The sequence below is a fragment of the Pseudoliparis swirei genome, chromosome 9 (genome assembly GCF_029220125.1).
Source record: "Pseudoliparis swirei isolate HS2019 ecotype Mariana Trench chromosome 9, NWPU_hadal_v1, whole genome shotgun sequence".
NCBI classification, from domain to species: Eukaryota; Metazoa; Chordata; class Actinopteri; order Perciformes; family Liparidae; genus Pseudoliparis; species Pseudoliparis swirei.
In genome coordinates, this window is record NC_079396.1 from 7,326,567 (window position 1) to 7,351,216 (window position 24,650).

Consider the following 24,650-nt stretch of genomic DNA (forward strand, 5'->3'; position numbering starts at 1 on the left):
CGCAAAACAAGGGTTTTTGTCCACTTTTTCCATCGATCCAGCGTGGCCGGCAGAGATCGTACGAGCGAACCACATCAACAACAGTGGAGCCGCTACTACGGGAGACGACGAAACATCGAGGGAAACGGAGCGAATTCGAACAGACTGAGAGTTCAAGCCCACCGCCCACCTCTGCCCAGCATCCTTCTTGCTAACGTCCAGTCTCTGGAAAATAAGATGGATGATGTTAGGCAAGGATCAGATTCCAACGGGACATGAGGGACTGTAATATCTTTTGTCTGACGGAAACATGGCTGACCCGCTGGTGCGGATCGAGTCATATGCCCAACCGAGTCCTTCTCTGTTTTCCGTGCAGACAGAACGGAAGAGTCTGGTAAATCTAAGGGTGGAGGGTTTGCTTCATGACTAACAACATGTGGTGCGACCCCAAGAACATTAAGACTCTTTCTCGTTCCTGCTCACGAACCTGGAACATCTGGCGATCTCATGCCGTCCATTCTACCTTCCCGGGAGTTCAGCTCGGTCATCACCACAGCCGTCTACATACCACCACAAGCGGACACCGGCGTAGCACTATCGGACCTACATGATGTGTTATGTCGGCATCAGAACAAGTATCCCGACGCGGCTGTGGTGGTGGCTGGGGACTTTAATAGGCTAACCTAAAAAGTCATGCCGAACTTTCACCAGCACATTACGTGTGCTACCAGAGGAAAGAACGTTGGACCACTGCTATACGCCATTCAAGAGAGGCTACAAGGCTGTCTCTCTCCTCCGTTCGAAAATCAGACCATGCCGCCATTTTTCTGCTTCCGGGTACCGCAAAGATCGCGCGGAAGCGGTAGTGACGAGGAACGTGAAGCGGTGGTCTGACCAATCAGAGGCTGAGCTACAGGGCGCTCTGCGTGTCGTCGACTGGGACATGATCCAATCCAGTTCCAGTGGCGTCAGCGAGTTTGTGGAAGTAGCAATGAGCCTCATAGCAACGCTAACGGACACCATCGTCCCCACGGTAAAAGTTAGGGTCTTTCCTAACCAAAAGCCGTGGGTTGATAGATCCATCCGTGAAGCTGTGAACGCCCGCACTGCTGCCTATAACTCCGGTCTTGTATCCGGCAACATGGACGAGTACAAGGCAGCGGTCTATGGACTGAGGAGGGCGGTGAAGGAAGCCAAAAGGAGGTACCGAGACAGAGTGGAATCACAGATGGAGCAGCGCGACACCAGGCGCCTATGGCAGGGGCTACGGACTATCACAGACTACCAGAGCAGACTATGGTGAGTGCCGACGCATCCCTAGCAGACGACCTGAACTCATTTTATGCACGGTTTGAGGCTAGCAACAACAGCGCTAGCTCGCCGCTAACAACAACACCGTTAAGCGTAGCCGAGGTGAGTTCTACCGCTGGGGATGAACACACACTCTCTGTGACCGAGCACAGTGTGAGGAGGGCTCTGTTGAGGGTGAACACCAGGAAAGCTGCAGGTCCAGATGGCATATCTGGGCGAGTACTGAAGACCTGTGCTAACCAGCTAGCTCCAGTGTTCACCACAATATTCAACCTCTCCTGGCTGAGTCCGTGGTCCCCGCCTGCTTCAAGAGATCCACTATTGTCCCTGTGCCCAAGAATGCTTCTCCAGCATGTATGAATGACTACCGACCGGTGGCCCTCACCTCGGTGGTCATGAAATGCTTTGAGAGGCTGATAAAGGACTACATCTGCGCCTTCCTCCCTTCCTCCATGGACCCGCTGCAGTTTGCTTATCGCCCAAACAGATCCACAGATGATGCTGTCTCCCAGGTACTGCACACCACACTCTCTCATCTGGACAGCCAGAGGGGGCTATGTGAGACTGCTGTTCATTGATTATAGTTCAGCTTTCAACACCATAGTCCCTCCAGACTGGCGGCAAGCTGATTGAGCAGGTACTGAACACCGGCCTGTGTGCTTGGATCCTGGACTTCCTGACCGCCAGGCCACAGGTGGTCAGGGTGGGCAGACACACCTCCAAATCCCTCACCCTGAACACAGGATCCCCCAGGGTTGCGTCCTCAGCCCCTACTGTACTCCCTGTACACACATGACTGTGTGGCCAGGTTCAGCTCAACACCATCATCAAGTTTGCGGATGACACAGTGGTGGTGGGCCTGATCTCCGACAACGGCGAGAAGGCCTACCAGGAGGAAGTTGCTGATCTGTCACTCTGGTGCCAGGACAACAGCCTCATCATGAATGTCACCAAAACTAAGGAGCTGATTGTGGACTTTAGGAGGGTACAACAACAGAGGACGTACTCACCACTGGGGATTAACGGGACTACTGTGGAGAGGGTGAGCGGTATAAATACCTGGGAGTCCACATCACCGAGGATCTGACATGGTCAACAAACACAGACACTCTGGTGAGAAAGGCAAGGCAGCGCCTCTACCACCTCAGGCAGCTGAGGAAATTTAAAGTTTCCCAGAGGATCCTTCAGTCCTTCTACTCTGGAGCTGTAGAGGCGTCCTGACAGGAAGCATCACAGCCTGGTTTGGCAACTGCTCCGCTCAGGACAGGAAGGCTCTGCAGAGAGTAGTGCGTTCGGCTGAACGCACTATTGGAACTACACTCCCCACCCTGCAGGACTTGTACACCAGGAGGTGCAGAACCAGAGCCGACAGGATCATGAAGGATCCTCACCACCCCAACAACAGACTGTTTCAGCTGCTGCGGTCAGGCAGGCGCCTCCGTAGTCACGCTGCAAGAACAGAGAGACTGAGACGGAGTTTCTTTCCTCAGGCCATCAGGACTGTGAACTCCGACCTCACCAGGACCCCCACATAGACCCACACAACTGCCCCTCTTAGGCACACACACACACACACACACACACACACACTTACTGTAAATATTGTGTTGTTTTTTATTGTAAATAGTGTGTACTTGTTGCCCTTGCACATTCCTGCTGAGCATTGCCACTTTCATTTCACTGCACACCCTGTGTGTGTATGTGACAAATAAAACATCTTGAATCTTGAACTCTGGTAAGTCAGAAGGTAGGTTGTGAAGCTTTGAATGTGAAAGCAAGTACTGTTGAGAATAAGTCAGAGAGTAGATTCAACTCAACATTTCAGTGTTAGTTTGTGGTGTTGTGACGGACTGTGAATATATTGTAAAATGCTCCTCTTATTTTGTCCACAACTTACATTTTGCCAAGTTTGTCTATTTTGGTTCAGTTTCCTAATTTTAGTCAACAAGAATTGTCACCTAAATTAAAAAAGAGATGACCATGGTGAGAAAGAGTAAAAGGAAATAGATAAAATAAAATGAGAGGGACACACAGAAAAGAAAAAAGGAAGTAAGAAAAAGACAAAGAATTGATGAAAGAGTGGAAATTAAAATGTAAGCTGCGGATGAAGAAAAAGCCAAACAGATGAAATAATGAAGTCAATGAGAGACAAGTCTGTGATAAGGGGAGGAAGCTGTTTGAAAACAATCTTGTGAACTTCAGGACCGCTATAAACCCAAGGTGGTGGTGCAGGATTAACCTCACAGATCACTTTACACACACATGAAGGTGAGAGCCCAGTTTCAAATGGCTGCACTCACTAACCCACATTGCTGGGGGAGGAGCAGCGCAGTGAGAAACACGGAGGTGGGGGAGGAGATGAGGAGGAGGCGACAGCAGCAATGTTAAGCAGAGGATTGCTCGGTTAAGCATGAACACACACACTCTCTCTCTCTCTCACATATACTCACACACATACACACATACACACACTCACACAAACACACACATTCACCTTTGCCCCACTACCACAGTTCTCGTATCCAGCCACGCCTCCTCCAATGAGGAAAGAAAGCTTGCATTTCACTGTTTACATACCCTAGATTGACCAATAGAGAGACAGAGAAAGTATTTTGTATTCTTGTGTACTGCTTCAGAAGAAGAATTCAGATTAGTTACTTGACTTAAGTTTTATAGTAATAAAATGTCCCTGATAGAAAACCTCAGCTCAATCAATCAATTAACAACCAATCGCATCACAAAAACAATCTATTTGTTACCAGTCAAATGGGAAACACACTTCTCCACTTCACCAATCATGTCAACGCTCATGATATCGGGTCGCTTCATATTTGACTACAAAGTGGACAAAACCATTGAAGACGCTAAAAAGTAGTCAGTGTGTCAATACTTTTGCTTCTATTTCTGTTGTAATTGTATTCACTATGATCCACTCTGGAACCGTAAACGCAAATCAAATCAATATATTTGAAGTAGTTACAATACTTAAAAGGATCCTCCTAAAATAGTTTGAATGATCCTCCTAATCAACAGAAGAATATGAAATATGATAGGATTGATAGGAAACTTCAGTATTTGGATCAAGTGACTTGTGAATAACCCGGGGTGTCATATTATGTATACAGCTGTTATGTCAGTGCGTCAGTTACATATTAAACCCAGATTTAGGTCAATATAAGTAGCCTATTTGGGAAAAAAAGGATGTCAATATAGGTTAAATATGTACTCAACTACCTGGTGTTCCACCGGTGCAGTATTGATGGAAGGTGATACATCTTGCAGCTGATTAAACCAACAGGTGTCTGTGACATTCGTAGGAGTAAACATGTTTACTTGTTTTTCTTCAGCGAGAGAGGGAGAGTGTACTCTGCTTGCCCACACCTACACACAGACGGGGGAGCAACAGGCTAATTAACAGGCTATTACTCTCCTGCTCTCTGGAGTCAGTGTGTACGTGTGTGTGTGTCTTATGAAAGATGTGACTAAATCTCATGACAGCCTCAGAGTCAATAACATGCAGCACACACACCTCAGTCTGTTCACACACACACACACACACACACACACACACACACACACACACACACACACACACACACACACACACACACACACACACACACAAACACACACACACACACACACAAGAACAGACATTCCAGCAGTCAAGATGAAAACATCTAGTGAAATACACCTAATATCATATCACATTGCACATTACTAACTCTGCTTCCTCCCCGGAGTCCTTTTGACCTCTTCGTCCTTTGAGCAACAGGAAGTGTCATTTCCCACGTGTGTGTGTGTGTGTGTGTTAGTGATGACAGCCCAACACTGACAAGCAAACAAAAAACTCAACTTTCTAAAAATTCACTTGACCATCTCCTATTTACAAAAGAAAGCAGTCTCATAAAACTGGATTGGGGGAACCAGATGCAGAGTGTTCAGGATGACAAATAGCTATCAGGATATCCTGCTTATGGGTGGTACCATCAGTCTTGTACTCTAATTGAGTCCAACCAGCTCAGTAAAATTCAGACATGTCTTAAAGAAATAAAAACATGGATGACCTGCAACCTCTTGATGTTAAACTCAGACAAAACCGAAGTAATTTTACTCGGCCCTGAGCACCTCAGAGACCAATTATCTGGTGATGTGGTTTCTGTAGACGGCATTGCCCTGGCATCCAACACCACTGTAAAGAATCTTGGCGTTATCTTTGATTCAGACTTGTCCTTTAACTCCCACGTAAAGCAAATCTCAAGGACTGCATTTTTTAATCTACGTAATATTTCAAAAATCAGGCACATCTTGTCTCAAAAAGATGCAGAAAAATTGGTTCACGCGTTCGTTACTTCAAGACTGGATTACTGCAACTCCTTATTATCAGGCTGCTCTAATAAGTCTCTTAGGTCCCTCCAGTTGATCCAGAATGCTGCAGCTCGTATTCTCACTAAAACCAAGAAAAGAGATCACATCACTCCTGTATTAGCTGCTCTGCACTGGCTCCCCGTCAAATCAAGAATCACTTTTAAAATTATTCTCTTAACCTACAAAGCCTTGATTGGTGATGCACCATCATATCTTAACCCTTGTGTTGCCTTCGGGTCATTTTGACCCGATTCAATGTTTAACCCTCCTGTCGCCTTCGGGTCAATTTGACCCGATTCAATGTTTAATGTCGGTGTTCTTTCGGGAGTCAACAAACAAACATAAAGTACCTCAAACTTAAACTTGGAAAACAATATTAATTCTAATAATTTTCTGGAGATTTTAATAGCTGGGGTCATATTGACCTCAAGGGTAAAATATGTTAGTAAATATAAAGGTAACAGGAGGGTTAAACATTGAATCGGGTCATATTGACCCGAAGGCGACAGGAGGGTGAAACATTGAATCGGGTCAAATTGACCCGAAGGCAACACAAGGGTTAAGGAGCTTGTAGTCCATATTTCCCCACTAGAGAGCTGCGCTCACTAAATGCGGGGCAACTTGTAGTTCCTAGAGCAGTGATTTTCAACTGTTTTTGAGCCGCGGCACATTTTTTACATTTACAAAATCCTGGGGCACACCAACAACCAAAATGTCACAAAATGACACTCTAACACAATACATACAATACATATAGTTAATAATATAGTTTCTAAATGTATTTATACTCAGTGTGAAACCTGGGGCCTGTTTCGATGAACACAACATGGATATCCTGGCAGTAATGGTAGAAAGACGCACACAAAGCTCTTCCTCGACAGCTCGCAGTCTTTCTGATTTTAGTTTTTTATCGCAGTCAAGCTTGAGAAGCTCAGCTCACACAGATATGTGGTTGAAAACGGGAGCAATGTCAAAATAGCTTTGTTGGCCAGAATGGGGAACTCATAACCAACAGATAACCAAAAATTGTCTAAAGGAAGATATTTTTTTAATTTTTTATGTTCAACCCTTTATTCAAAACAGGGTTCATATGGTCATGGAAAACCTGGAAAAGTCATGGAATTTTTAAATGGCTATTCCCAGGCCTAGAAAAGTAATTGGAAACCATGAAGGATAAATAATATGTAGCTTATTTAAAAACAAATAGAGCGTAGAGGAAGAGAGATGATGAACTTCAAAGCAGGTGGTTGACAGCATATCCACCAAAGTTGAAGAACACTAATGTACGTAAAGTCATAAGATTGACAAGAAGGAGAATTAATAAAAAAGTAGGTACAGAAGGAAAGCATTGAATGGGGAGGGATAAAGGTAAATCAGTGAAGATTAGAGGAGGGAAGAGAGAGGAGTATAAAGACAAGAAAAAAGGAAAATGGCTGGGAAATGATGGGGATGTCAAACCTTGTGGAGGAAAGCGTCACAACTCTGAAGGGAGTCGGCGCCCTGGTGACAGTTGTTATGGCAACCGTGGGACAGACGCAGGAGACAGCGAGGGGTGATGATAGCACAAGAGCAAAGCAGACTTGCAAAGTGAGGAAGATAAACATGTAAAGTTGTTTTTCTTTCCTTCATCGGACACTTTCATTCCTTCCGCCAGCTGATAAGACGACGGACTGAGAGCTCTTTGAGATCGGAGGGAACCGAGTCCACCTCTTGACCTTTGCTGTAAATACATGCAGCATACAAAATGTCCTTTAAACTCTGACACAGTGCCTCCAAAAGTAATTGCAGCACAACAATGTTTTGTGTTGATAATAACAAAAACAGATGAAATGTAGATATTTTCCAACCCAAAAAGAGATTGCTAAACTTTTTTAAAGTTACTTATAATATAAATGCTTCAATGATTTGCATGGTTCACTCCCTCAGGACAACTGCAATACTGGAGTGCCACCACATAGCCCACCACAAGTCCTGCATTCATTCGGTGCTGCACAAAGAGGTGCATTAAAATGTGGCAGCCAAAAAGCAACCTCAAAGAAACTGTAAAAACTGGCCTCATTATTTCACAACTTCCACAACACATCAATACGTTATGCTCATCAACACATTCAGCGCCGTCCTTCGTCACCTCTTAGGAGGGACTGTTCCACCTCCGAAGGGAATGTAGCCAGCTGCCTCACAGCCTCAACCCTGCCTCTGTAGACTCCAAGGTTTGCCACCTCCACCGTCCACCGGGTCAGTTGTACAAAGTGTTGCTCAACGGTTATGGTAAAAGTGCTTTATGAACCCGAACACAATCAGGAAGGCACGAGCACCTGAGCCTCTTTTAGTTGGATGACTATTGGTACAGCAACATCAGCATCAGTTATTATCTCTCTCACTACTAACCTACTAGCCTAACAGCTAGTTGGCATCAAACAGGGTACTGCTGTGATCAGGACATGTACAGGCCGTGTCTGTTCAAGTGTTCCTTGCATGTTCACGCGTCTCTGCTGCCGAGGCACAAACACATCTTGCAATCTACCACACGAGAGGGTTATCCAACAGTGACTCGCAGCTCTCCACAGACTGGAAAACTTGCATAACACACCAGTTTCTGGTCAGTTTCGTTCTAAAGCACAAATGAACACACACACACACCTCCTCACACACCCGCGGGAAGGGGCAGAATTGTAAATGAATGCGGCCCAAGGCTCGCTTCATCCTGCTGTGGCCTTTCCGAAGGCCTGTGGCGTATGTGGACCTTGTTATGCTGAGGGGTTTCGACTAAGCCTCTGTATCTGACCTGAGTATGGGCTGTCCACGCTGCTGGTTGGCTGCAAGGCCCTCCTTTTTGTGACACTAATTACACAAACTATTTATTTTCCCTGATTACCCAGCTTTAAAGTGTGATCTTAATTATCATAAAGTCCTTTGATGGAATAAATACTGCACAAAATATCCTCTTTCACACACACACACACACACACACACACACACACACACACACACACACACACACACACACACACACACACACACACACACACACACACACAATGATGATTCATTGGGTTATGTAACAAATACTGGCAACAGAAGAAGTGATAGGAGACGAGGGACTTTAGAGGAGTCTGTTTCCTGAAGCAGGACAGAAGGCCAAAGGCTAACGTGGAGAGCTCGTCTGGTGACACCTGTAGACCGGAGCTCGTCTGGTCACACCTGTGGACCGGAGCTCGTCTGGTGACACCTGTAGACCGGAGCTCGTCCGGTGACACCTGTGGACCGGAGCTCGTCTGGTCACACCTGCAGACTGGAGCTCGTCTGGTCACACCTGTGGACCGGAGCTCGTCTGGTGACACCTGTATACCGGAGCTCGTCCGGTGACACCTGTGGACCGTGCAGCTGCCCATCAAGTTTGTTCCAACAACTCTGTCTTTTTAAAAAATTGGTTTTGTTGTAATTAGACACAAACAATGGAAGAAGTGAAGCAAAACTTCGGCCAGTCCTCCCTTTGTCTCATCATGCTCGCCATTTGTCTTTGGCTCTCTTCTTACCCATAATCCTTTGCATTTTAGGTTGCTTGCTTTGGTTTTGTTTCGGCATTATCAATCCTTTACAATAGTCAGAGAGTCATATATTTGGCGTCTATTTGGCTACTCACCAGGTATCCACTCCTCCTCCTCCTCCTCATCTCCATCGCTGTCTTCGTCTTCATCAGTGGCGTAGCAGATCTCTCTCGCCCTCTTCTCCCTATTCAGACGCTCTGCTTCTTCAGCAGACATCCTGACCCGCAGGCTGCTGCTACCTCAGCATGGTTGCACTGCTCACCTGAAACCAAAAAAGGGTAGAGGTGTGAATGAATAGATGAACACGTAGAAAGGCACACACAAATTAAATGTACAGTAAATGACTTGTCTCTCTTCTTCCTTCTTGTCTCCATACACAGTTTTATGCTTTTCTCATTAGAAGGAAGGGGGGAAATTCCATAAGGAATGTTTGCTAATTCTGCTTTATCCTCATTACAAAGCCATAAGAGTGTCACAAGGTGATTTTACATATCTGAAATTGGCAGCACGAAGTAAAACTAAAAAATACACATGAACTAAAAGTGCCAACATACATCACAACCCTTGTGGAGTATACCTCTGAGCACAACCGAGTCTGTGCAAAGAGAACAAGTAAAAGAAAAAGTCAAGCAAGGACAAACCTGCGGTTGAATATTTTAACAAAGTGTGTGAGACTTGGCAGTAGGAGAGATAGTTAACATGAGCCGTTAGGAAGAATAGCCGGCATGGCTGAATATGAAGCGGCTAGAGATTGGGAGCGTTGCCTATCAACATGTCGACGGTGGCTCAAAGCTAATGATGCTAACAGCGCTAATTGTGCAAACTGTGGCGAAAGTGTTGACGGAGCTAATAGTGTTCATCTGAAGGGGTGGGAGCTTTGTATAACAACACCAACAAAACAAAAGATTGGTATCATCTGTACTTTTACCGATATGACTCAGAAACACTCAATGAGGGACTGAATGACCACAAAACATCACTTAAGTTTACTTGCATGAAAAGAAAAATCGTATTATATACAACAGCTGCCACACCGCACCAGTGCAGTAACCTGCATTCAAAGTATTATCGACATGTGGACCAAACATTCCCCCAAAAAGTAAATTGCAAAAGTCTCAGCGCTGAAAAATATTTTTTTTATAGCCGATGAAAATTTACCCCAGGGAGAGAGACACAGTTTCTGGGATGTTTTTAGAGCACCATCTCTCAGCAGCAAAGCTTTCTGTGTGCCAGAGTGAGACAATCAGAATCTGAAACCACAGACTCCTGCCATACCTTTCATTATCAGCTGTTGTCCGGTGAAACACTTATCTTTCTTCCTTATCGTTCATAGCTTTAATAATAATTATAATCACTATCTAAATTGTTTCAACGGGTCACAAAAATATAATGTAATGTGATGTATGCAACACAAGAGAAATTCTGAGCAATTTAGAAAACAGACTTTCTCAATGCATTTCTTCGAAGGAGACACAATCTTCTGGATGTTCTGGTGAAATACTCCCTTGGCCTACCTACATTTACCACATAAACAAGAATTATCGCCTTAGTTGCCTCGCTTGGTTAAAAAAAAGGCTTTGCGTAATGTGCACTCCCACTCAGAGGAGTCCAGACACAGTATTACTCTGATCACCTTCCAGCTCACCTTGCATAACACAGCAGGTAGCTCTGGCCAAGTTGACTTATGGTTTTACAAGACTATAACCAAGGACCTGGATAACTCGCTTTTGCTCTCATGTTCTGGGTTCCCAAACATGGACTTGTATAGAGATGGATATAAGATCACAGAACCTATTGAAAGGTTCTTTATTTGATATTCAGAGCACAATATGGCAGCAACACAACCATTAGCTATGTGAAGACATGGTAGAGTAATGTCTACCTGTGTGTGTTGGTATCTGGCCTTCTTACATAGCCGTGCAGTATCACACTGTCAGTGTGTCAGATGAAAAGTCTGCACTGTTCAAACACCCCTGTCCTACAGTAGCCCTAAAAGAATAAACAAAACATCGGCTCTAGATTGGGCCTTTTACATTTTTTTAACATTACCTAAAGGCCAGAAAAACTTTGAGCAGAGGTGGATAGTTGGTGGCAATCCACCACCTCACCACTAGATGGCGGTAAATTCTACACACAGCTCCTGTAAAATTCAATTCAATTCAATTCAGTTTATTTGTATAGCCCAATTTCACAAATTACAAATTTGTCTCAGAGTGCTTTACAATCTGTACACATAGACATCCCTGCCCCAAAACCTCACATCGGACCAGGAAAAACTCCCAAATAACCCTTCAGGGGGAAAAAAAGGGAAGAAACCTTCAGGAGAGCAACAGAGGAGTATCCCTCTCCAGGATGGACAGATGCAATAGATGTCATGTGTACAGAAGGACAGATTTAGAGATTAAATACATTCAATGAATGTGACAGAGTGTATGAATAGTTCAAAGTAGACATATTCCACGATGGAGACCTCCACGATCCATCAGGCAGATGGCGGTGGGGAGGAGGAGTGGGCGGAGTCTCAACAGTGGGCGGAGTCTCAACAGAACAGTGGCGTAGTCAGGAGCAGGAATTCCACGACCCAGACCTCGATGATCCATCAGGCAGATAGGATCTATGTCGTCTCATAGGGTCCGATGACCCCATGAGACGTGAAGTCAAAAGGACTCCGGGGAGAAAGCAGAGTTAGTAACATGTGATTGAGAGATGAAAATTCATCCTTAAGGAGAGAAAAAAGAGGAGATAGGTACTCAGTGCATCCTAAAACGTCCCCCGGCAGCTATAAGCCTATAGCAGCATATCAAGGGGCTGGACCAGGGCAAACCTGATTCAGCCCTAACTATAAGCTCTGTCAAAGAGGAAAGTCTTAAGTCGACTCTTAAACGAGGTGACTGTGTCTGCCTCCCGGACTGAAGGTGGAAGCTGGTTCCATAAAAGAGGAGCTTGATAACTAAAGGCTCTGGCTCCCATTCTACTTTTTAAGACTCTAGGAACTACAAGTAGTCCCGCATTTAGTGAGCGTAGCTCTCTAGTGGGGCAATATGGTACTACAAGCTCCTTAAGATATGATGGTGCATCACCAATCAAGGCTTTGTAGGTTCAGAGAAGAATTTTAAAAGTGATTCTTGATTTTATGGGTAGCCAGTGCAGAGCAGCTAGTGCAGGAGTGATGTGATCTCTTTTCTTAGTTTTAGTGAGAACACGAGCTGCAGCATTCTGGATCAACTGGAGGGACCTAAGAGACTTATTAGAGCAGCCTGATAATAAGGAGTTGCAGTAATCCAGTCTCGAAGTAACGAATGCGTGAACCAATTTTTCTGCATCTTTTTGAGACAAGATGTGCCTGATTTTTGAAATATTACGTAGATGAAAGAATGCAGTCCTTGAGATTTGCTTTACGTGGGAGTTAAAGGACAAGTCCCGATCAAAGATAACGCCAAGATTCTTTACAGTGGTGTTGGATGCCAGGGCAATGCCGTCTACAGAAACCACATCACCAGATAATTGATCTCTGAGGTGCTCAGGGCCGATTAAAATTACTTCGGTTTTGTCTGAGTTTAACATCAAGAAGTTGCAGGTCATCCATGTTTTTATGTCTTTAAGACATGCTTGAATTTTACCGAGTTGGTTGCTCTCCTCTGGTTTTATCGATAGATATAGTTGAGTTTCATCTGCATAACAATGAAAGTTTATGGAATGTTTCCTAATAATATTGCCCAAAGGAAGCATGTATAAGGTAAATAAAATTGGTCCAAGCACAGAACCTTGTGGAACTCCGTGATTAACGTTGGTGGTTATCGAGGCGTCATCGTTTACAAATACAAACTGAGATCGATCTGATAAATAGGATTTAAACCAAATTAGTGCCGTGCCTGAAATGCCAATCGACTGCTCCAGTCTCTGTAATAGGATGTCATGGTCAATGGTGTCGAATGCAGCACTAAGGTCTAACAAGACCAGGACAGAGAGGAGTCCTTTATCTGCTGCCATTAAGAGGTCATTTGTAATTTTCACCAGTGCCGTCTCGGTGCTGTGGTGTTTTCTAAATCCTGATTGAAATTTCTCAAATAAACTATTATGATGTAGAAAGTCGCACAACTGATTTGCGACCACTTTCTCAAGGATCTTGGAGAGGAAAGGGAGGTTAGAGATCGGTCTGTAGTTAGCCAACACCTCTGGATCCAGAGTGGGCTTCTTCAAGAGAGGTTTAAGAAAGCCATATTTACTGTGTTGGTAGAGGACTGTGGTATCAGATGCTGTGTCCGACCCAAACGTGTTTCAGCAAATGGTCGCTGCTGTTGTTATTTTGTCTTCACACCAGGTGGTGACACGGCCAGTAATCATGTTGGTCTGTGCGTAATATCAGAAACAAGCAATGAGGTTTCCCCCTCTGCTTGCTGATTCCTCAAAAAGACCTTAAGCATCAGAAATCGCAACAATCTTATTATGTTATTAACCGCAGAACACACTGTTGGGAAAAGGTAAGGTACGGTAAGGAAGTTTATTGCCATTGTAAAAAAACATACAATGAAATTAAGTTGGTACAGTCAGTACAGCAGCAACGGTCAAACAATTTATAAAAACATTAAGTAGTGCACTTTTGTGTAACAAAGTTGGGAACGAGCATTTACAGTTCTTGGATCCGTAAAATTCTTACGCAGCAGTAAATGCCAGGGAAGGGTTGCCTGCACACTTAGGGGCCGTTATGTGCGCCTGTTCCTTGTGAGCATACTGTTTGTGCAACTATGTATAAGACTGCCAATCAAACCAAAACAGAGTAACTATCTTGTCATCAAGATGTCACTGCTAATAACATTACAGGTACCAAAGCAGATGGTGCTATTATAACTCTACCTTCAAGATGTACAGAAAACTTTCACATGAAACTTGCGCAGAATGTACACAACCATCCCAAAAAAAATCATTGCTTCAAACATTGCCATCAGGTTTTATGTAAGTTGATACACCAGGGCCAACTCAGTTCATGTCAGGCCTTCGAGGCTGTAAAATAACAGTTGCGTAACATACAGTATATGTGAGCTACTCTAAGCAGTTCCATGTTGGAGCGGCAGCACGATAGTCAGACTCTTATTTCTCTTTCTTCTTACCTGAGAGGTGGTTAGACGCATAACCACAATCCCATGCAACGGGCCAGCAATAACTTTTATGAAGATTATTACCTTCGCATTGAAAATGCGGAAGGTTATGTTTTGATCGTCGTGTATTTGTATGCATGCGTGCGTGCGTGCATGCGTGTTATTCGCATTAGTAAAAAAGTATTAAACCGAATCGCATGAAATTTGGTGGGATGATTGGTTATTACCCGGGGACCATTTGATTAGATTTTGGTATCGATCGGGTCAAAGGTCAAGGTCATGAAAATGTCAAAATCTTCTTTGAATCGCATGAAATTTGGTGGGATGATTGGTTATTATCTGGGGACTATTTGATTAGATTTTGGTATCGATCGGGTCAAAGGTCAAGGTCATGAAACGGTCAAAATCTTCAAAATCTTATTTGAATCGCATGTAATTTGGTGGGATGATTGGTTATTATCCGGGGACTATTTGATTAGATTTTGGTATCGATCGGGTCAAAGGTCAAGGTCATGAAACGGTCAAAATCTTCAAAATCTTCTTTGAATCGCATGTAATTTGGTGGGATGATTGGTTATTATCCGGGGACCATTTGATTAGATTTTGGGATCGATCGGATCAAAGGTCATGAAAAGGTCAAAATCTTATTTTTACCAATTTTTATCCAATTGGCATGCAACGAATGCCAAAATGTTCATAATTCAATGCCCAATCTTGTGATATGCGAAGGTATGCGCTCTACCGAGTGCCCGTTCTAGTTTTTAATGTTTCTCAAGCCTGTGTATTGACTGACAGAGGAGCCGTTAAGTGGCTCCTGACAAAACAGTAGACTAATATTAAAGTATCGGACAGATATTCTGCACCTTAAAAACTGAACCTGGACACTTTTTGCAGCTCAAGCATCAGCAACGACTGATATCTATTTGGGAGCAGAGACATTAAAGTGAGCTTTAGTGGAGAGACTGTAATTGACAGCAATGCAATTTAATTTAACAACCAGGCTAATGTCAAGTCTGTGCTATTGTACCGAAATGGTTTGATTTAAATTCCAAATGAATGATCGGGGATATGAGAAAGACAGGAGGAGATGTGGGAGGCGAAGGAAGGAGTATGGAGAGGCACGGGGGAGGGGAGCAGTTTGGTCTGTCTGGTGTCCTAAAAACACCCCTATGACCAAAGGGGGGAGGGGATGAAATATCCCCCCAGCACCCCATCCAATAAATTGTACAAATGCACTCAGAATGTCTTCAATAACAACAAACAAAATCAACAAAAAGTCTAAAATCCTCACATTTGAGAATATTTGCCATTTTTCATCCTAACAATCATATGGATGATGAAAAATTACATTTACATTTTCTATTGATCAATTAATGTTAACTTCTCGTCCATATCTCAGTGAAATGTTAATTTCAGACTTGTTTATAGATTTTATATCCATTTTGCACTTTTAGTAATCACTTGGTTTCATCGGCACTGGAAGTAAGAAGCTGGAGAGTCCAATTATTTGTTCCTGCAAAATGCTTTGTGCTGCATGAATAATGACTACTTTGAGGCCCCTCTGTGAGAAGGTGGCTCCAGGTGAGCTACAGAGGACAAAGTTCTTGCACCATTGGGGTGGTTCATTCTGTAGGATCCCAGCTTCGCAGTTTTTCTAGCATTAGGGTCTTAACCGGAATGAGCAGCCTTTTGCATTCCTTTTTTTCGATTACAATTGGAAAATAAAACTGAATATACAGTCGGGCCAAAACACAAACTTTCTGTTACTATCTCGAACAGACGTTTAATAATTGGACCTCAATCTTAATGCCAAAGTTTGTGACTGCAATGCTTTTTTTCAGCATTCTTTCACATTGCTTTCACCAACCCGCTTTAACCACAACTAATTATGTGCCGGTGGTAAACTGAAACTCAGACATTTGCTATTGTTGAATTAGTTTACACATTGAACCCAATATTCTTGTACATCTATAAACCATAATTATCTGTGTGTGTGTGTGTGCTTGTGTGCATGTTCTTTGTATATTTTGAGAAACATCAATCTGATCTACATCACACCAGGTGGGTGTATTGGTGGGAATAATTAGGACAGGTGGCATGTTCAATATTAATGAAACTGTGACAGCGGGGCTTCAGGACTCTGAGAAGTCGAGCATGTCATACACAGCTGGCAGCTTTTGGGTTTCTGAAAAGGCTAGAAGCAATACCAGCAGCCGAGCATTCAGCCCATTCTATTGGGTCACATGCTCCTAAAGAGGGAACTGCACTTGTTATGACTCAATGTGGTGAATAAACGGACCCAAGTTTGTGATTTAGATTGATAGCATAGGGGCATTGTTACACAGATGTGTGTCCTACTTAGGGTTTGGATCGACAACATACAAATCAGAATCAGAATCAGAACAGTTTTATTGCCAGGAATGTTTACACAAACGAGGAATTTTTTTGGCGGAAGGTGCAACATTTGGACATGACAAATAACAATCAACACGACAGAAAGACAACAAATAATGTGAAAGTGTTTGGGTGTGTGCTTCAAGTGGTGTGTTTTAGTTAAAAGAGACACAAATGATAAAGGAAGGGGGGCAGTGAGAAGCTAACAATGCCACTGTTCAGCTCGTACTAGAACCAAAGTTGTACAAGATGTATGCTAAGATGCAAGGACATTGTATGTACACACGCACGCACACACACACACACACACACACTTATTTCTCCACTCCTCCCTCCATCTATTATTAAGCTTCTTCCCACACATTTTTCTTCCCACACACATTTGTACCTCTACGACCTTTGCTGACATAATTAATTCCTTTGCTACTTACCTTCAAGCCTAAACAAGATATGGCAACTCAACATTTTTCTTAAAAAGAAAGAAAACACACAATCGCACATGCCTTGTACCCTAGGTACATACGTATGTCAGCAGTGTTTAACATTTTGTACAGGGGTCTATTATAAGCAATGCATAAGCTCAGGGCAAATTTAAAGGGAGAAGATAAAAAGAAAAAGAGACGGTGGATGGGGCCACGAACTGCATCAAGTCACACTTTCAATAAAAGTCAGGTTTAGCATGATCTGCTGATGTCCAAAGATGCTCTGTTTTGATGAAAACAATCTTAGATTGTTTTGGAGTTAAGGACTATTTTAAAAATGAGTTCTAAAAAAAGGATAACATGAAAGACTGAATGGTGGCAGCAGTTTATAAATTGAACTAGAAAGGTGTACTCAGTGGAGTGCAGTTCTCAATGGCCACTGTCGTATTGGCTAACTCTCCGTCCAGACAGTAATGGGCTGTAAGGGATCGGAAAACACACTACAAACTATGCCATGGCCCTGTTGATGCTCTGCCCACTCCTCCGCTCTACCTCCATCGGCCTGATGGATCATGGAGGTCTGGATCGTGGTCCATGCCTCCTACCAACTATTCATACACCCTGTCATATTCATTGAATTTGTTTAAACTCTAATGATTCCTTCTGTACACATGTCATCTATTGCACCTGTCCATCCTGGAGAGGGATCCTCCTCCATTGCTCTTCTGAAGGTTTCTTCAATTTTTTTCCCCGTGAAAGGGTTGTTTTGAAGTTTTTCCTGATCCGATGTGAGGTCCTGGGACAGGGAGGTCTAAGTGTACAGATTGTAAAGCCCTCTGAGGCAAATTTGTAATTTGTGAGAATGGGCTATACAAAATAAACTGAACTTCATTCAAACTCAAAAACAAGCGGCAATCTGCTCGAGGATGTCGTACGAAACAAATCAAACAATCTTGACAAAATTCAAAGTCAAATTTACTAAGCTGTGCTTAGCAGCGGCTGAATGGCCGAGGTACAGCAGAATGCGAGATTAGCCGTGGACATACACGGAGGTGCACACTGACTCATGCAGGCACGCACACAAGCAATCAATCGCATGTTGTGTTTTTGAGAATTCAATTCAATTCAGTTTATTTGTATAGCCCAATTTCACATACGATGGCGGTGGGGAGGAGGAGGGCGAGTGGCATAGTCATGAGCAGGAATTTGATTCACCCAGACGATCCATCAGCAGATAGATATATGCCGCCTCATAGGGGTCCGACGACCATGAGAGACGAAGTCAAAAAGACTTCGGGAGAAAGTCCTTAAGGAGAGAAAAAAGAGGAGATAGTACCAGTGCATCCTAAAAACCCCCCCCGGCAGCTATAAGCCAGCATAGCAATCAAGGGACCACCAGGGAGGAACCTGATCCTAAGCCTAAAACTAACACTGTCAAAGAGGAAGGTCTTACTTAAACTCTTAACGAGGGAGGTGACTGTGTCTGCCTCCCGGAAGCTGGTTGAGCTGGTTCCATAAAAGAGGAGCTTGATAACTAAGGCTCTGGCTCCATTTCTACTTTTTTTTCTAACTAGTAGTAGTAGTCCCGTGATTAGTGAGTAGCGAAGCTCTAGCACAGTGGTAAGACAAGCTCCTTAAGATAATTTTACTGGGAGCAGTGCAGAGCAGCTTATGCAGGGATCTCTTTCTTAGTTTTGGTGAGAACACGAAGGCCTGAGGTGCTCAGGGGCCGAAAAAAATTACTTTTTTTTGTCTGAGCTACATCAAGAAGTTGCAGGTCATCCATGTTTTATGTCTTTAAGACATGCTTTGAATTTTTACAGTTGTTTTGCTCCTCTGGTTTTATCGAATAATATAGTTGAGTGTCATCTGCACAAACAAAGTAGTTTATGGAGTGTTTCCTTATATTTGCAAGAAAGAAGCATGTATAAAAAAAAAAAAATTCAAGCACAGAACCTTGTGGAACTCCGTGATAAACGTGGTGGGCTATCAGGCGTCATGGTTACAAATACAAAAAGATGAGATCTGATAAAAATAGATAAACCAAATTAATTGCCTGCCCTGAAAATGCCAATCTGCTGCCCAGTAATTTTCACCAGTGCCGTCTCGTGCTGTATGTAGAAAGTCGACAACTGATTTGCGACCACTCTCAGGAGTGTGTGCGTGGCCTGTTAGCAGAGACACAAATAGAGAGCCGCCAATTAGGCAAAACGTCTTTTTAAGCAGCTCGGGATGGGGGGGGGGAGACAGGACAGGTGGCGTGTTGGAGAAAAACGTGTTAATTATAATTGGTTGTTGACGAAAGAAAAGAAAATATCCTCCAAATATACAGGGCATATTCCAGCACATTCCATGAGATTGGAACAGATTTGGGCTGGTTATGGTTATGAGATTAGATTAATAAAATGTTTTCTAAAAAATCAAATCAGTTCATACCAGAAGTTTTTCTAAGTAGGTTTAGAAATGCTCGCAGACGGCTCCTGTCAGCCAGCTCACACATAGTGTGCTGAGAAACCTGAAAAGGTTTTTTTTTTTTTTTTTTTATTTTTTTTATTTGCTGCTGGCATTACGGAGGGCCTTCTTATATGTTAAGACTATCTGCAAGCTCGCCAAACTAAGCGGGACTCTTCTTGAAGATATGTTGGCTATCTCCGCTTTCAAGCTCTTTGACGCTTTAAGGTCTTCAGAGGGCATCGAGTCCAGTGTCATTCTCAGAGAGCTAAGATGATCAATCTGGGACGGACTAAAGTTAGACCAGGAGTCCTCTGTTATATTGAACGTGGTATCGAATCAAATACAGAAGAAATCGCTTTTAATTTAGCTACAGCACTATCAGTTAGACATCTAGTGTAGAAACTTTGACTAAACGGTACAACCCCAGTAGATTCTGTGGGAAGACGTCAAAATGCTCAATGTCAACGCCATAGTAAGAACAAGATCAAGTGTGGCAAGCAAGCTGGTGTGGGTTCTACTCCTCTGGCCAAGCTGACCCAACAGATATTAAAATCTCCAACAATAATAACTTTATCGTTTTAAGAACCGACCTGGTGGCGGTACAGAAATCAAAATCGAATTGGCTGTAGTGTTTTCAGGTTGGATGGAGGTGTAGTGTAATTTTGGTTGAGGATTAAATTATAGGCTCTCATGGATGTGGCTTACTCCACCCTCCTCGTGCCCTCCTCGGGAATGTGAAATAATTGTGTTAACTTGTATAAGGTTATTGTACTACTCCTCTCTGCTTACTTTTGATTTATTTAATTGAAGTGGCCGTGGACAGACACAGTCTCTACTCTAAAGTCAAGGGTGGGTAACTGCTGAATGGAAGAGCAGAGAAGGGTGTTAAACTACACTCTGCTCCCGGTTGTCCGTGATCAACTTTGGTCATATTCGCAGAAATGAGACCTACTCCAGGGATGAATGGATGAATGCTCTCCTCATCAGATCAGGTTTTCCCAGAAAGTCTTCCAGTTTGTCTACGTGCCCATTATTCGCTGTGCTGGGCACCCAGCGCAGCGTTGAAAGTGAAAAACTCATACAATTATACAATCTGCCTGTCTGGGAGGGAGGAGGAGAGAGAAGAAAATTACGCCGCGACAACGCAACACACATACACACACGATTCCACATTAATTTTAGTGAGTTCCGCGGGCGGCTCGCGCCACACATTACGGGCGTATTACAATCTGACTGTATCTCCGCTTATCCTTAGCCAGCAGCTAAGAAGGGTTTTCTTTGTACTTCCCTCTAACATCAGAAGGATTTAATGAACCCTGCTTATCGTGTCGACACTGCCATGTGGATATACAAACAAAGATATATTTTCCTTTAATTTATAACCACTGACAACAGGTCAGTCTCCTCCTTGGACAGTCTGATGATGCACTGACTAAACCGATGTCAACTGGCAACTGCACTGCCAGCCCTGCAGACTTATTTAAAAAAAAAATTCTATTCAGTTTATTTGTATAGCCCAATTTCACAAATTACTCATTTGTCTCGGAGTGCTTTACAATCTGTACACATAGACATCCCTGCCCCAAAACCTCACATCGGATCAGGAAAAACTCCCAAATAACCCTTCAGGGGAAAAAAAGGGAAGAAACCTTCAGGAGAGCAACAGAGGAGGATCCCTCTCCAGGATGGACAGGTGCAATAGATGTAATGTGTACAGAAGGACAGATTTAGAGTTTAAATACATTCAATGAATATGACAGAGTGTATGAATTAGTTCATAGTAGGCATATTCCACGATGGAGACCTCCACGATCCATCAGGCAGATGGAGGTAGAGAGGAGGAGTGGGCGGAGTCTCAACAGTGTGTAACAGAATTACTCGATACTAAAGGCTGGTGGCGGTTAGCTTTCATTCTATTTTTTTTACTTTGACGGGAACCTATTATTTTGGTCGACATGCACTCCAGATTCCTAAAGGGCAAACACTGAAAGAGTGCGATTTATCCCCTTTATTATATTATTTTCATTCCACTACATAGCCACAATGCTTTCCAGGTGTTAACAGCTCCTCAGCGCATTGCATTGTGGGGCAATAGTTCCCATCAACAGCACATTCAAATACAAGCCATATTTATTATGCACACCACATGCTTACATACAGTCACAGTGTGAATACCCAACATATTAAAAACCTGCTTCGATTCACTGTGTGGTATGTAAGTGGGACACAATGTCAGTCATGTTAGTTAAAAAAAAGACTCCGATTTAAGTAACTATCAAAGTTGTTGCTGATCAACTAATTATTTGATTAATGGACTTATTGTTAATGCCACACTGAGTGACTTCAGTTCATAGGCAGAAATAGGTTTCCACTCAAAGGTCTCACACACATTAGTAACCTGAATCTGTGAACAATGCTGACCTGCAGCGACTTGCTTCACAGAATATGTTAACAAGTAAACCCTTGGGCTAATCCCACCACGGTGTCAAATCTAATCGCTGTGCTCCCTTTGGCCTGCATCATCAGAGCACAGTTTGACAATAAAAAACAAGAAGAAAGAGGAAACCTCACCCATGAGTGATCACATCTCTTGTTGTGGAGCTGCCAGGAGTCAGTGACAGTAAAGACACCAATTCAGTGTTCATTTCAATTATTTTTAACAATGTCAAAACACTGTAATTTTTTTTCTGGACGTCTGAGCCGCATCAAATGAGGATGATTAGCTTCTGACCAAAGCAGCAGCACACTCACTTAATCAATAGCTTCTGAGTCCATGGAGTTGAACTGGGAGGGGTTTGAGAGGCAGCAAGGAGGGATCAGAAATCATTGTGCCAAGGATGGTCTCTAATTGGACGCTGATGGCTGCTTTCCAGCCAATCAGTGAGGGTTCAGAGGGTTCATTGGGGTTGTTGAAGGTTCACAAAGGGACATTGGAGGGGAAGGGTTTTGATCTGCTCAACCCATTTGAACCTTAGCCCAAATTGAGGCGACTTATTCTGCCTGCAGCCAATATATAAAACTGCTTGGAAAAAACTGTTTGACACTGAGAGAAAGACGACTTGCAGAGTTGTTTGAAATGTGAAATTAATAGGAAACCAGTTGTTCACATTTCTTGTGGTCGGAAAAACTTTTATTGAGAACTTTGATCAATGAAATCTTTTTTTATGATTCATAGACACTCACCATCATTTTGCAATACAGAAATCAATTTCCTTCCACCATCCAGATGTTAGACTGATTTTTTTTTTTTAAACCATGTGCCAGAAAATATGTATCAGAAATCCAATCTTCGATTTTGCATCTATGATAGAACATTTAGGTCTACAGTGTAGTTTGTTTACATCGGAGCTACATTTTTCAGAAGCAAAGAGTCATTTGAAGGTTTCCGACGATCAGATTTGATTTAATCCCGTCATATTCAAATATGTAAGTCACCATGCAAAACCAACAGTTGTTAAACTATTAGATCATCATTGCATGAATTGTGTTTTGTGTATCAGCTTTCTAAACCTCTAAGCTTTATCATTAAAAAGGGCTGAAAACAAAGTCTGCAGAGTTAAATAACTACAACTCAGCATTTAGGAGTAGTAAGCAAGTTTCATTATTACTCAATTGTACAAAGATGTCCATGAATATTTGAAATGACACGAGTTCACAGTTCATTAGGACAGTTAGCATTAACCCCTTGTATGCATGTCCGTTGCCTGCACCTCTGTTGAGGCTCATGTCACGGCTTCAAGGTGTCACATGTGTGACCCTCAAAAAAAACACACAAGATAACAGACGAGCACGAGGCATAGTCCTGAATACTAGTCAACAAATGACTAATGTCAACAACAGTTGCATCTTTTATTCCCATGTAAGAGGACAGAGGCTCTTATCAGAGTTTACTGATCCACAGATGAAACGTCAACACTAACAACTGCTGTGATCTAGACACACACAGACAATAGAGAAGGGTCAGTTCCCCAGGAATCCTAAGTATTCAGGTTACATAAGAAGCCACGTAAACCAGATCTAAAAACACACATGCACAAAAGTCTTTCTATATTTGAGAGGTCCATCACTGATGTGCAACTGACCCTGACCTACATAACCCAATCCCCACTTATTTTGATAAACTCAGGACTGCTGAACCTAAATTGATATCGGAAGAGTTCCATACATTACTCAACCATAAAAATACAATCAATTTCCCTCCTGCAGTCATTGTGAGGCGGTATTGAGGAGGCGTTGCATCAAACTGCATTATAATGAGGCGTTGCTAATACCTACTGTACTGAACAGAGAACCAAATGTTGAGAAACAGTTTGTCAGGAACATGATCCGAGTCAATGACCTTTCAGTTGTGATGCTGTTCCTCTGGCAACGGAGCCACCCTGGTGCCGTGATGGCGTAGATTCCTTCATCCAACATTCCCTTTAATGCCCACTGTTTAAGGATTGCAAAACATGAGCGGGAGAAAGAGAGATCCATCCATCCATCCAGCTCCAGTGCCAGACAGGTATAATGATACGTACAACATAGAGCAGAGTTTGTGGGCCAGACAGCGGCCCCTTGCTGCATCCATCCCTTTTCATCCCAGATTCCCACCTCGCTATAAATTGCTGGTCCTTGCCGACACATTCCTTTGCGGTTAAAGACTTAAGAGTTAAACTGGTAAAATATTACTCGGTCAGACACACAGTGGCCCACCACTCCCGACATAATGTTTTTAAGAATAACTAAAACATAAGAAGCGGCTAAGGTCAGAATCTCAGTTGGCCTACGTTCCTCCCTCCACTGAGTGAGACCGTCGCTGAATCTCTACTCCCATCAACATTCCCCCGCTGTGATATTTCAGGCTCGTATGAATGCGAGCACCGGAGGTCAGTCAGACCATCACTGCTGTTTTACAAGGAGGTCAAACAGACGGTGGCATTTCCAACCCTCCCCCACAGGTGGAGGGTTCAGCGAGTTCGAGAAGCTCCCTTTCTGCCCTTGTCTGCGGTGTAGCTCGGAGATGCATTTGCTTGTTCCTACTTAACGTGAGGATTTGGAATATCAAATCCCATTCATTCGCTTTGTCTTTGAGAGAC

The 24,650-nt window shown here is 43.2% G+C and overlaps 1 protein-coding gene across 1 annotated transcript in view; it reads right to left on the bottom strand.

Annotated features, from left to right (window-relative positions):
- LOC130199994 (helicase ARIP4-like) overlaps positions 1–24,650 on the bottom strand; it is a 62,489-nt gene that overhangs the window by 34,235 nt on the left and 3,604 nt on the right. Inside the window, exon 2 of the mRNA XM_056423906.1 lies at positions 9,302–9,468. Within this exon, the coding sequence (XP_056279881.1) occupies positions 9,302–9,422 (121 nt within the window). The 5' untranslated portion in view covers positions 9,423–9,468. The remainder of the gene's footprint in view (positions 1–9,301; positions 9,469–24,650) is intronic.